Source organism: Ictalurus furcatus, chromosome 1 (genome assembly GCF_023375685.1).
Source record: "Ictalurus furcatus strain D&B chromosome 1, Billie_1.0, whole genome shotgun sequence".
Taxonomy (NCBI): domain Eukaryota; kingdom Metazoa; phylum Chordata; class Actinopteri; order Siluriformes; family Ictaluridae; genus Ictalurus; species Ictalurus furcatus.
Window position 1 is genome coordinate 25,163,557 of NC_071255.1, and position 15,247 is coordinate 25,178,803.

At 36.3% G+C, this 15,247-nt stretch overlaps 1 protein-coding gene across 1 annotated transcript; it reads right to left on the reverse strand.

The window, feature by feature from the left end:
* Positions 1–2,989: 2,989 nt before the first annotated feature.
* On the reverse strand, positions 2,990–14,084 carry pnp4b (purine nucleoside phosphorylase 4b). Its single transcript, XM_053633948.1, has 6 exons — positions 13,948–14,084; positions 11,691–11,863; positions 9,363–9,466; positions 4,576–4,751; positions 3,920–4,110; positions 2,990–3,455 (listed from the first exon to the last, which is right to left on the reverse strand). Exons 1-6 carry the CDS (start codon positions 13,971–13,973, stop codon positions 3,232–3,234), a joined length of 894 nt encoding a protein of 297 aa, XP_053489923.1. The 5' UTR covers positions 13,974–14,084; the 3' UTR covers positions 2,990–3,231.
* Positions 14,085–15,247: the final 1,163 nt, after the last annotated feature.

Sequence of the window (15,247 nt, forward strand, 5' to 3'; positions counted from 1 at the left end):
GTGCTTTGCATAAAAGTAGAACTGGATTGACTTTCTAAGAAAATCAAATAAGGTCACTGGCAGTATTAAAACAGAACTAAACGTGGAAATCCACATTACTGAGTGGTATTACTACTACTACTACTACTATTACTACTACTATTACTACAGGGTGTCCCAAAAGTCTCCATATATAGGGGACTATGTATGCCAGCACCATTTTGGTTGTGCCTTTTCAGTGGATGTTTGTGGACGTTCACGTCTTGTTTGGTCCACAACACTTCCAGTCTTTTAAAATTTTTTAATAAGTTTGGCAGCAGTCTCGTGTGTGATGTGCTTGTCGTGTTTCCTGTTAAAGTCCATTGCAACCTTGCGACAGCTTCTCGATCCAGCCATGAGAATGATTTTAATACGTTCTTCTTTTGTCAAAGGCTTTCTTAAAGGCTATCTGATTTTTTTTTTTTTTTTTTTTAAAGAAGCACCTTTCGACACTCTAGGTTGCTTTACAAAAAATTCTAAAGCAAGAAGAGATGATATTTGGGAAAAATATATTTCAGCTAATACCTAAAATTGACAGAAAAAGGAACAAGAACATCGAATATCATAATAATACTAATTGGAAAAAAAAAGTTTTGACTCTTGGGACTGTTGCAAAACTGAAGAAAAAAAAAGTTTGTTTCAGGGTAAAGTCTTTTGTCTTGGGCAAATGTTGTAATGCCAGATAAGGGAAAGCTACATGTGTACATGATTACACAGATCAGCTCAGTCAAATAAAGAGCCTTCAAGCATAGAGGATATGAAATGATGTCTGACAAATCTTTGTGTAAAATATAGCTTGTAAAATTGAAAGGTGAAAAAAGGAAAAGAGTTGTATAAAATAAATGTTTAGCTTCAGTAAAACAACACATCATAAATATTTGTAATATTAGCATGCAACTGGCATTTTAAAGGGCAAATCCAGTGATAACTGCCACCTCCATTTGTATTGGATCATTTATTTTCCCAATAATGCAACACTGAGTAAAAAAGGGTTTATTAGGGTAATTAGGGTTTATTTAAGATTTAATCATTTCTTTTTAATGCATGGCCAAGCAACAGTCAAATGGAAACATTTGATTTATTTTGAATAATTGATCAATTTTAAGATGCCAGCTACAGCACATGGCTTTATTACAAATTACAATACTCATGTGTTGATGAGCCCTGTATAAATGTAGTAACTATTATGTATTCTGAGGTTCTTTCTTACAAGAGCTCTCTTACAAGCATGGATTTAGGATCATATACACTCCATACCGTACGTGCAGTAAATCTAAATTCCCATAAACCCCAACCATCACATATCAACTATCACCTTTCCTTAATCTGAGAGATGACATTTGGCCATTACAGAACTCACAGTGCACATCCACAGGTGATTTCATAGGGGATGGAATCGGTGCATTTGCAGTCCTACTGTGGGTATTAAAACAGATATTTTTCAAATGTCAAAAGTCTCTGCTGGATCTTCATCATTTGCATCATTTGCATGTGTATGACTAATTAATTAAAAATAGTCAATAAAACAGAAAATAATGTATCAAATGTTGTATATGTGTAGAATAAATAGGTATGCATATGACACTGAAGATACATTTTAATTTTTGTACTCCTTTGTTATCAAGTTCCACTTGGCTTATGATTGCACTACTGTATATTAAAATTATTTTACATAGCTATAGCTATCACAAAGCTTCTTATAAACAGTCAAATAATGTAAATAACATTCACACCCTATTTGCACCGCATTTCTTTGTGTTGCACTGTGGGAAATCTGAAATCCAAGCTATTAGCCTCTCACTGTTAGCCTTCTTCATTTTCATTCACAAGGTGCTCAACTCAACTTAATGTTTGAGGCATGCAAAACCCTTTTCCATGCTAATCTGAATCGAAGCTGAATCAAAGTTGGTTAAAAACTCAATAAATATTCATATTGACCATAATTTGCTATAAATTCATATTGTAGCTATGCATCTTCACTCTCTAAATGCTTGCTCTTACATACACACAACTAATGTATATTTTTAGTAAACTTTTAGCCAACATCCTGTCGCAACTTCAACAGCTGATGCTACTCTCACTTTGCAGAGCCAAAGCCACACTTGATTATTGAAGCAGTAGCCTCCCCCTAGGCCTTGTGCATGGCCAACTGGGTTTATGGGAGATGCCATGACATGGTTGAATTATGATCAGTTAATATGAAAAAATGATTGATGATTAAAATTGTAGTTAATAATGTTTTTATTTGATACACCGCAAGCATATGCTAGAGCAATTACAGTGACCGTTTAGTGCATCGGATTTTGGTACTCTGCTGAACTCTCGCAGATGGGAATTATTGATATATTTAGATATTGTTAGAGAAACAGTTAGAGTAATAATACACTAGGCTAGTTTGTTCACTGGTTTGGTTCTATAGTTTATTTATATGCTACATTCCCTCAGCCCTAGCCCTGAAAAAACACTGTCCTGTGCTCCACACACCACTTGAGATGGCCCTGTCAAGTAGTACATAGACTTAATCAGGCTGCATTGTTTTCACCCATAGGTCTTCAGTCTTCACTTGGTCTTCAGTCTTAAGGCAACACTAATCAATCCACATGTATTTAAACTCTAAAAGCTGACTGAATACAACTGTGTGGCTGTAAGGTTTTGAAGCAATCTTCACGCAATGTGCCTTCTTTATTTCTCAGGCAATGAAGTGCACAATTCATTGTAGCCACTGTGAGACTTGTGTCCTTGTTTTCTATTAAGGGCAGTTTCCTCTTTCAGCTGAGGTGTCTTTGCACATGCAGTCAGGGAGATCTGGCAGCACAATACAACACAACTTGACAACAGTGATTCATTTCAGTGTTTAATGCAGGTCCCTGCATCATAGCAGTATATTCAGGGGTTTCATCTATCTTTCTCTTTGCACTATACTAAATATCATAGTGACTTGTTTCATGCAAATGAGGTTTGGACAATAGTCTGAAAATAAATGGTGTTTAATATAGATCATTTGAGGCTGTTTGAATGAACTGATTAGTAGTTTTAGAGCATTTTTATTTACAATGACAATACTGACTCTAAACATGTCAGCTTATACGGGATGAATGAAAAATACATTGTGTGGGTAAGAAATTGTAACAAGCTCTGGAAAGTTGTGATAGAAAAAAAATATTCCTTGGCGTCTGCATATATTCAGTCTGCCTGAGTCAAAATAAAGGAAGTCTAGCAGCTGTTGATGGTCTCCACATGATGGGAGCGAGCAATAAAGGTGTTGAGCACATTCTGGAGCATCTCAGCCCTCATCTTGCTGATCTGCAGCACCTCGTCATGATTGACCTTCTCCTCATTGCTGTAGTCCAAGGACACCTTGTTGGTAATGAGAGACAGGCCTAAGACTTGCAGGCCACAGTGCTTGGCCACCGTCACCTCAGGGATTGTACTCATACCTGCAGGGACAACAGGAGACAGACACTCTTCATTAAATTGCTATTTAATTATTATTTCTGAAAACCAGCGAAGAGTAGAATGCACTGCATCGTTAATAAGAGTGTGCAGTTCTGTTTTGTATTTCTTAATGAGAAGACTGTAATAAAACATTCAAAGTTGACAATAAGATGCCTGGAGAGACCTGTGATGCTTAGTAAAAGCATAGTTAAATTATAATGCGTAGAATTGTTAGAAATAATCATTTTAAAAAACTTAGCTGGATGGGGGGGGGGGGGTTTCTTCCAAAACTGCTCACTATGCCTTTAATCACTGTACATTTTGATGAAGTGTTAATTACAGTGTAGGCAGTTCACAATGGAAACAAACACAGCAACAGTTTCCTCTTAAAATATGTATGAAGGCTCAGATAACCTCCCAACTGAATGTGTGCACAATTGTATTGTGCGGGTGTAGTTTTCTTTACCTACAGAGTCACTTCCAAGGATATGCAGCATCCGTGCTTCAGCGACAGTCTCAAAATTGGGTCCACTGACCATGCAGTAGACTCCTTCCCGCACAAAGTCAGAATAACCCAGCTCAGTGCTGATGTCCAGAGCCAACTTTCTTAGCTCTTTGCTGTATGCATCAGACATGCATGGGAACCTGATCCCAAATCTAAAGAACATGAAGAATAATACAAGGTACATAGTCATATTTAAAAAATTGTACATAGTCATATTTAAAAAAATTTATGTGATATGTTAAGCTCCTAAATGCAGTTATATAATAATTATCAACAAGACACCTGAAACACTTCAATTCAAGCGAGTAAATTCTAGTTTTATTCACTACCATCTCTGTAATGCATTTTATTTCTCTGTCCTCTAGTCTCTACTCTTGAGCCTTCATCAAGAGGAATTTTTTTTTAGTGCCAAAAATAGTAACCACCCAAATTTCCAGCACAAACTCACATACTGTGGTTTTTCTTTTCCAATCTCATTGGACTAATTACATTTGTAGTCTGCACTCACAAAGAGAAACATATAATTTTTAATGGTAAATGTATGTTAATTTAGCCACATTTGAGCAACCTTTGTTTTTGCAATAAGGACCAAGCTTTTTGTATCTCTCAGTCCCTACCGTTCATCATTGGGCCCACATAGTGGATGTTGTCCAGCAAACCCTGGCAAGTTAATGTGGTCCTTGATTATCATAATATCACCCACTTTGAAGTCCTGACAGAGGCCTCCTGATGCATTTGTTACGATAATCATCTCCACTCCCAACAGCTTGAAAATCCGCACAGGCAATGTAACCTGGAGAGAGGCACCGAATATTTAATTGTAGTTTCACCAGAACCAGAACACAGTTTTTATGCAAGAGTTCAAGGTCTCTCCTAGAGTGTTTTCCAACACAAAAATGTGTACTCTCTTTGGGGTCATACAAAGCTGAGAATTATGTATCAAATTAATGGGATTCTATCCAAATCTATTTTACTGTAAAAGCCTATAGCACATGTAGACAATTCTCATCCTACTACCACAATCTAAATTCATTCATTCATCTTCAAGAACTGTTTTATCCTGGTCAGGGATCTGGAGCCAGTCCCAGTAACACTGGGCGCAGGGCGGGAGAATTTGCTCCAGATGGGAAGTGAGTCTCAATCACTGGGCACCAAGCACACACACACATTCACACACTTATTCACACAAGGTGGCAATTTAGTCAATACACCTATCTGCATGTTCATAAACAATGGGAGGAAACAGGAAAACAGAGAGGAAACCCACATAAACACCTTGTGAACATGTGAAACTCCACACGCCGGCAATAACCTAAACTGGAGGTATGGAGTTATGCGATCAAACATCACCCACTGTACCACTGTGCAGACCACCACACTCTAAAGACAACCTGAAATCAAAACTGACCTTTTTACCTTGTTTAGGCCATGTTCCTGGTGCATGATTCATGTATTAATCACTTAAAAGACAAAATTCTTATTTTCTTCCAAAATCAAAATCCAATCAAATTTGCCCATTGCTAAATGTCTTTTGATTATTACTACCATCTTATCACCATGCAGAATCATAACAGTTTTACATATCCCTTTCCCCACTTCCAGTTCTTATCAAGTCAAAATGTGAACAGAAACAAAAACGATGAAAACATCTTAGAAATATGTTATCATTGTGGAGGAAAAAGCATTATAATTTCTGTTTCCCATTGTCCTTAAATCATAATTAATCCTACCCCACTATTTAATTTCTAAATCTTTATCGTGTGTGTGTGTGTGTGTGTGTGTGTGTGTGTGTGTGAGAGAGAGAGAGAGAGAGAGAGAGAGAGCAGCTGCAGCTGTGAGCAGGGGGTACAGAGAAGCTTTAGTGATGTTAAAAAAGATAAATGCAGAATGTGGATACAAGGCTATTAGGGTCTTTGCCACGCAGAGAGTGTGACAGTAAGAAACAGAGAGAATGAGCAAGAAAGAGAGATGAATAATGATCTTGATGAACTGATGAAACTTGGTGAAGGCAGGAGGCTGCAACTGACAGCAGTGACTCTGTATTAGCAGTTTATGCTCAACCAACACTTTCTAAAACTCTAATTCCAAATCAATACTCTACAAATTAAATTGGACACCATTACAGCGTATAAACATTTTTCATGGACAGGCAATTATTTCAGTACAAATAAGCAAAGACGAGGCTACAACAGCCAATAACCTGTGCCTGTGTATACGAAATCTCCTTCAAGCATGTCCATCTGTCTTACACTCTTAGGAAAAAGGTTCTTCAAAGGTTCTTTGGATAGCTAATGTTCTTAGATTACTAAAGTGATCTAAACCTCTGAACCCTTTCTGACAGGAAAAGACTGTTATAGGGTTATACCTAGCACCATATGGATTCCCCAGTTGGACAAATTAAATAAATGTTAGGAATTGTAGAGTCAACCTTTGGTTTTGTGTAAGAGTGTGTGACATTATATTAGCAGTGGTTTATTTCTAAATCTGTCTCAGAGAAAGCAGTTACAGGAGTCTGTTAGCTCATTTATGCAAAATAGTGTGATTAGCACTCTCCTCTGAGCATGTGCAGCTGCCCTTTCACATCACATTAGCAATATATTAAATTGTGGTGTCTGTATTTTGGAGGAAGCACCTTTCAGCCTTTACCTTTCCAGTTTGGTAGTGGTCAGTAATTAACAATGACTAATTGCAAAAGCAAAAAAAAAAAAAAGATATGGGGAAGGAAGCTAAATTCTGAATCCATATAATAATAAAAGAAAACATGAGGTTTGCATATGTGTATGCACGTAAATTCAAAAGGTTTCCACTCCAAGTTCCTTTTTTTGTCTGTATTTTGTATAATTTATCCTATACTTACTGTCAAAAAATAAATAACACAAATAAATAACACAAAGAGGGGATGTGTATAATCCTTAAAATATCAAAATTGTGTTGTATCAATCTCATTTACAAAGCTAACAACTTCCTTTATGTACTCTGTACTGTTTCTCTCTCTCCACTTTCTCTTCAGAGCAGTGATGGTGTAATCAGACTTAAGCTGTAGAAATAAGGAAAGTATATTCAAACACTAACTGCATCAGCTCCGTGAAAGTGCCTTACTAATTGACATAACCAGGGGGTCAGTGAAGGGCTAGGAACATTGTTATCTAATTACCCTCAACAGCACATCTGTCAGTAAAGAAGAGCTAACTTAATGAAGTTGTGTACATGTTTGCATGCGTGTTATTGCATGCACTCAAAATGATAACCTGTAAATAAGGCAAGTTTCATGGTAACATATCCTTCTCATTCTACAACTCTAAAATGAGGGATAGGTTAGCAAATCAGTATGGTAAATGAACTGATTGAGTGAGTAGTCTGCTTATTCACTCAGTGAGCAGAACACAATCATGTCTGTCAAATGCTTCATGATTTTAGCTTCTTCCAGTGCATTCAGCTTCAATTGTAGATTGACAGGTCCTCATGAAATCTCTTTATTAGAGAGTGAAAAAAGCAGAGTGATGGTGCAAGGTTTAGGAGAATTAGCATCCAACCAGAAGAAAAAGAATTTGCTTTCCAGTCATCTTGTACCTCAGATTAGTTATTTCAAATCTCTCTGGCTGCAGATAATCAAGGTGCACTGTCTGTCAAAATTAGAATTGCTTGTGTTACAGGTTTTGGAGAAAGACAGTCTGCAGATGACTATTTTTTAAAGTAAAATTTCTCCATTTTAGTCATTGCCAATACCAACACAGTAGTTAATTCCAGTGTATAGCACATCTGCCACCAGTCTGTGAGGAAGACCATTCCTTTCATCCAGAGAGCAGAACCAATAGTTCTCTTTTGGACTCAAGCTACAAATGGCTATCGCATCATCAGACTTGCAATCTCCTCACAATAGGATGATACAATGCTACATTGATAAACTGTTCTGCTACTTTTAAATCATACTGTTGTGCTGAAAACATGGACCATTTTCGAAAAATGGTAATTCTTTATAGGTAGGGTTAACCTCCTAATGAGAGCTTGACGTGTAATTACACAAAAATCCCACACTAATTTGAGTAATCTTAATCTTGAATTTAAACATTGATGAAACTTTGATTCGGGTCAGCAGCATACCAGGTAGAAGGCTTCAAGTAGAACATTTTCATAGAGATGACCCCTTGAAATGCTGGTACTGAATAAGACGGGCAATGGATTGATTTAATGCCTAAGCCTGCATTAAGAGTGAAGTGCTCTTGTCCAGCTTTAGAGACACATTCTGGCAGTGATGTCTGACTGTAATGCGTTGTGTCATATTGTCAGAGGTGCAATTACTTTGGCAGTTCTTCTGCACTTTAGGAGGATGTCGATCCCTCTGCGATTTAATGAAAAGATGGTCCTTGGCACCTTGTGCCACACTTAAATGATCCCCCTGGATAGACATGTGTAAATTTCAGAGCTCCTCTCTCACATGACCCAGGCTAAGCAAGCCTAGAACTCAATTTGTTCTGGCTTCTGTAAAGCTAACAAGTCAGTAGGCAGAAGGACATGAAGTTCATTGCCAAAAAAAATATTTTTACAAATAGGCTGTGACTTAGTAGTCTAATACACCAAACTAGTTCTTCAGTGGATATGTATAATTGCATAATCACACCATACTGTATATACTCAAGGGGTCTGATTTAAGATACTAGTATTTTAAACTATTTCTATTTCTAATGGATATTGGACAGTATGTGTCCAGCATTCTGTGAATGAAAACATGTATGCCACTTACTGTATATGACAACATTGTTTAGATTTCTGTTGTTAAATCTTGCTTTTATAATTCTAGACTCATACTCACCTATCCTCTTCATGCTTGTGTATGATAGTAACATTGGGAGAGAACAATATTTCTTTCCACTATCAGCACCCCAGTTGTACTGTCTATATTTATGCAGCACGGGTTCTGATTGTGACAGCTAAAGTTAATGAGCCATACCCGAGGTGCCAACTCCATTCTGTTTTGCAGATAGGAGTAGCTTTCTCTGGGTTCAATTGTCCTTGTGGAGTCAGAAAGAGTGCCAGGGTCAATAGCTTACAGAGATAAATGCCACATTTACCTGCATTCATTAGGAGTTGGAACAGCTTACATGGGCGAACCCATGACACATACAGTATGATGAAATAAAACAATAAAAAAGAAACATACTCAACCTTGTTTAAGATTATGAACAGGGATTTTACACACAATGCATTACAGTTAAAGACACTGAAGAATAATGTGAATATTTCCTATAATCTGATCAGCACATTTGGGGTGGATGTCTTCAGTAATTTCAGTGATGTGATTGGATATGATCTAATGTTAATGCACATGATTTACAATGCTAAAATGCCCTGGTGTCAAATGATTGCTATGGCATTAGATTTAAGGGCATGAAGAGTTCAGACTCACCTTGCACAATGAATAACCCTCATATAGATGGAACCTGCCCTGCATGAAGACACAGGACTTGTCTTTTATATGACCAAACACAAGCTGCCCATCATGGCCAGGCACTATGTACATGGGAAAGAGATACATCATTGACATTTTACAATGACTGTTCTCACATTTGCATAAATGTGATATAAATATATCCAATTTTCAATAACATATATTGGTAGGTAAATCAGCAAGATGTTAAAACCTTTGAAAATCTATTGTGTATACTGTGTATTACTCATTTATAATGAAAACATTTATGTGTGTTCAGGATGACCAGTGCCTCTTTCAGAACAATGCATTACATCATATGTGACATATCTTGTTTCATGTGTTGTTCTCAGACTAATACGGCATGATGTATGATGTAATATAACAATAAGTTGGTATGCTTTGCCTTGAAGCCATAAGTGTCACACACTAAATAAAATGACAAGTATTTGGCGGACATCTTTCGGTGATGCATTAATAAATTAAATAACGCTGATAGATTGGCATCCTTATTTTATTCAATCATTACATTTGCACTCCAGGTAATATGTCCAGCCTTAAATATGACTGGTGGGTTTGATGCCATGTAGATGACACAAGGTGCCTGTTTACTATCATTAGCCTTCATATTTGGGAAAAAGTTGCTTAATGGGCAGAATGTATTTCATCACCTGACCAGTCCCAGCCTGTTCAAATGCAACCTTGAATACTGAGATTTGCTTAGCCCTAAAATCTGCACTGTTATAAGACAGCAGCTGGATCATTACCTCTGCTGCTCTATAAGCTTCTTTTTGTTGTTGTTGAAGATTGACAGATGGATCTAGGAAGGGGGTTTATTTCTTTATTGTAACCATGAAAATGGTGGGTTTTTTATTTGTTTTTTTTAATATTGCAGAGTTAATGAACATGATAACCGCTTAATCTGCATATGTTTGTTATTTTCTGGGTGATAAAACAATTGTTATAATGAGAAAAAATAAATACTGTTTTGTTAATTATGTTGTTTAAAACTTTTTGTTTAAGTTTTTTCAAGGTCATTTTGAGGTAATTTAAAATGCACGTTGCATAAAATCAACATTAAGCATTTTAAGCTAATGTAAGATGACTTGATTTTACTGCAATTATTTGAGATCAAATGATCTAATACTAAGTATCATGCTGAATATTTGTATCAACACTGAAACACCAGATAGGTGTCAGATCAGATTTTAAGCATTCTGATCCAATGTACTAACATCTTGTATACTCAATGCATGTGACACAGACACAACACAAATCTTTCATATTACCTTACCTTAAAGCTTGCTGTTATTAGTGTTGTATCAAAAATGGGAAAACGGATTGGTGTGGTAACCTTAAATGTTTCACTAAAACAAAATTTGAGTAAAACATTAAAGAAAAAAAACAACAGTTCTTATAATTAAAAGCCGTTATCACAATGTAGTCAATAGGCATCAGTTAACAATGATAAGCCTCAGCCAACTACAGAATCGGAAGTAACATAAGAAAACTATTTCAGTCTTATTGCTTTTTGTTTGGCACAGTCATTAAACACAGTGAAAGTTTTATACTCATCATTTATTTCATCAATTCAAAATGGAGCACAAACAGACATGCACACACACACACACACACACACACACACACACACAAATATCATTATGTGCATTCTAACACTTATCAAGATTATTCACTTCACCACATAAATATTTAAATATGTCCAAGATATCATAATAAGAACCCCCTCTGGCAGAGATTACGGACTATTTTTACCCAAGTCGTCATATTTTATTCATGGCCAGTAGTTATTAATTCTCATGTATTCATGGCTCATTTTACCAAGACTTGGGCATGATTTGTTAACCACAACAAAATGAGAGGCATAGCCAAACCCCTGTGTACGGTACTGCAGGCTCTGAGCTTTCCCAACAGCCCCATACCCTGACTGCATCCTTTTCATAAGATGAATAAATTTACTATAGTTTCTGGGTAATAACACAAGCTGATTTCTTCCATATTCTATGTGCACATCTGAATAAACCCATTCTTTGAGTTTATTTCCATATCAGTATTTTTAGACCCCTGTTAGCTCAGATTGACAGGAAAAAATCTTGACCTAACCAAAATGATGTCTTTTCCATCTATAGGTGTCAAGGTCAATAATGAGATCGAATTTAAAGGTTAATATACAATAAGCAGTTTTCAGGTACTGACTAGTTTAAATCTGTACATCATTTATGATTGTACTAGTCAATTTTAAACATGTACAGAACATGCTTCAACAAAGGTCAAATACAGGTCAAATACCTGTGCTCACAGGGAAATTGGGGATGTCCTCATAGCGAAAGGCCTGTTTGTTGGAGACGCTCTCTGCAAGGAAGCTGAGTCCAGAGCCACATATTACAGCTATCTTTGGGCGGTGTCTAGTCCTGCTCAGAAGCCACTCTGTAGCTAGCTTACACTCATCAAATGAGCAGCAACTGAAACAGAAAGGACACAGTAAGCAAAGTCTGGATATGATATCACTAAACTGATGATGAAGAGCTTCATTTAATTATCAGATAGAGATGTGAGACATGATACAGGATTAAATTCACTTTGATGTATAGGGGAAAATATCGACGTAATGTCAGAATGAGCACAAAATCAAAGCCATTCATTCCTTCATTCTTCTTCACTCATTCTTGCTTTATCCTGGTCAGGGTCTCGGTGGATCCAGCACCTATGCCAGGAACACTGGGCACAAGTTGGAGGCACACATTGACTGGGACAACAGTCCATTACAGGGCACCATGCACACTCATATTCACACCTAGGGGCAATTTAGCATAGGCAATCCAGCTACCGGTATGATTTTGGAAGGAACACCATGCAGAAGCAGGGAAAACGTCCACATAGACAGCAATCCAGGTTTTGGGTTAGGAAGGGAGTTAGGGAACCATTTTTTAGTTTCTTCCTTTTTGTTTATGCTTGTGAAAGTAGTTTTGTTTGGAGAGTTAGTGTTTAGTGTTAGTGTGACCACATGAGCTCAGGATCGAACCATGGACCCTGGAACTGTGAGGCAGCAACACTACCCACTGTGCAACTACTCTGACATCAAAACTACCCAAATTAAAATCTTTAGCTTTAAAAAAGAAAATAATTAAAAATGTGAAAAATTTTAAATAATGTAAAAATTGGAGAACAATTAGTGTGATGCAAAGCAATTAGATGTCCAAAAGGGATGCAGGATTAGATATTTTTGGGTTTTGTTTTCATGCTGATGCAAGTGTAATTTGTTGGTTAATGCTGGAATGTTGCTATTTTGGTGCTTATTTTGCTATAAGTGCTGTGATGAAGTTGGTGTAGTGGCTCAAAAGCAGGAGTGACATTCAAAATCCTGACACAGTGTGATTTTCATACTTATTTTGGGGCTACCGCCTTTCAAGACAACCTCTTGTCACAGACACAAAGATAAAATGATATTTTCCTGATCTCAAGCACAGCTTTAAATGTCTTTATTTCTACAGACATTTCTAAAACAGTGTCATGGACATTCACTGTGTATTTCACCACTTTCCAAGGTAAAAAGGCAGGTGACATAAACACAAAATAATAGAAACTCATCTTTCAGCTCTTTAAACAGATGTTTGCTTATAATGTGACTAGACATAATTAGTTCATGTATATAGTGATCCATGACCATTCATTTCTTGTGATAAAATCAACATACGAGAACTTGGCTTTTATCTTTATACTGAAGCTTATATAGACTGCCCAGTATAGCATGAATCTTGTATTTCATGGCGTTTATAGTGGGAAACCATGTTGAGGGAGAACTGACTGTTCAGCTGGTGAACTCTACAGCATCTCTCTCTATTTTCATTATTGACCTTCTATATGGTTTCTCTTTAATGCCTTTCAATCTTTCTCTTAGCCTGTTATTTGTATATTTAACCACATGCATGACTTTTAAATGATTTTGGATTTTTTGCTGTTGCCATTTTTTAAATGTGTTTTTGTGATACCATTACTACATGACTATACAAGAGCAGCACAATAATTTTCAACAGCTACTACTTTTCAGTCCATCTTCAATAGCTTTGGTTGTAGCCATGAGCTTCAAGAATATCAATAGATCAGTTGAGTTTGTATGAACTCTATGTTTGAAATTATATACAAACAACATAAATAAAACCAATTAAATCATTGCTTACTAAACTAAATTAAAACAACTGCTTAAAATAACAACCAACCCAGGCTAGATGGTCCACATCACCTTCATGGTCTAGATAAAATATAGCTGTTTTACATCTTTAAAGCATTATTTATTTTGTGCATGACAATAATATTATTTTCCACTGTGTTGTCATGCCTAAGGGTGCTGTGAATAGCAGTGCTGTTAAACTGAAAGATAGTCAAAGTATAGGCTTACTATCGGCTAAAAAAAAACCTGTATAAATTAAGTATGTTAAGTATACATTAAATATACACTATATGTTTAATACAGAATCTAAATATGAATCCTTCAATAAATACAATTAGAAAATAATACTCAGATATGAGTGGATTAAAACAGATTTACCATGAATTTCCCTTGTCCCTGTGCATGATTCCAGGCTGTAAAGTGAACAAGAAGAGGACCTTGTATTGTGGGAAGTTAAACCTTGTAAAAAGTGATAAAAGAGAGAGAGAGAGAGAGAGAGAGAGAGAGAGAGAGAGAGAGAGAGAGAATGTGGTTAAGTCATTCTAGTGATCTTCTGGTGTCTTCTCATTGGCTGAGCCTGTGGTGGGAGAGAAATATTTACATAGTTTCCCAGTGAACTGTATGGCTTTGTCCTTTTACTTGTGAAGTGCACACATGTTGTGTGAGTGCCATGTTTTTGAGGGCCAAGTTACTTACAAACAGTAATTTATGTGCCACATGTGCCATATTTATTTATTTATTTATTTATTATTTTTTAAATCAGATGAATAAGGAATCTTTTTCATATTTAACCTGTTGTACAGAGTGATGGCTCATATGTACTGACATACTGTCCTTTGTACACAAAAACATGCCTTGTTTTTGTGATCCAAGTAAAAAAAAAATTACTTGGAAGTGAAGTAAATTATGTTTGCTCAACAAGAAGAATCAATTTTCACTGTCATCTATGGAGGAGAAATATACTAATCCACAGGTTTGTTTTTGGCAAAGGTTGAAAAATGAGCCTGATTGATCAATAGAATGTAAACATGTGCCTATTTACAAATCTTATGGAGTAATCTGTGGACCATGAGGCATGTTAGATATTGTTTAAAAACTAACATAGAAAATTGTGAATATACCAATACGCTGAAAAACTATGTAGTAGTAGAGTTTCTTTCATACGAATCTAGTAATTCTAATTTGTTTGTTATATCCACTGACTGTGAATTTTCATAATCTGTACTTTCTGCGTCAGTGCTAAAAACATCAGTTATTATTCAGCATTTATAATCTTTTGACTAAATAAATATACCATAGCTTTGAATGTCCAGATACAAGCTGAACAATCAATCACAGCTAGGCATTTATATACGTTCACCTACGACTTTCAAATCATCCTACAGTCTTGTTTGTTATTATTTCTTAAGTATCTTTCCTTTATGAGCTGTTGCATTTGGCATCTTTTTAATATTTTCAGGTTACTTTTGTTAAGTCAAGTGCTGAAAAACAAGCAATGCCAAATGAATCAGACAGTGCCATAGGATAAACAGACACTTTTGCATCTGCTCCAGCTCAGGCATTGAATTCTGTAATAAGGGATCACAGAGTGTAGCTGAGCACCTTGTGGTGCTCTTATCACTTCTCTCACATGACTACTTTTCTGCAGCCCTGAGAGAAATCAACAGGCCATGTATTA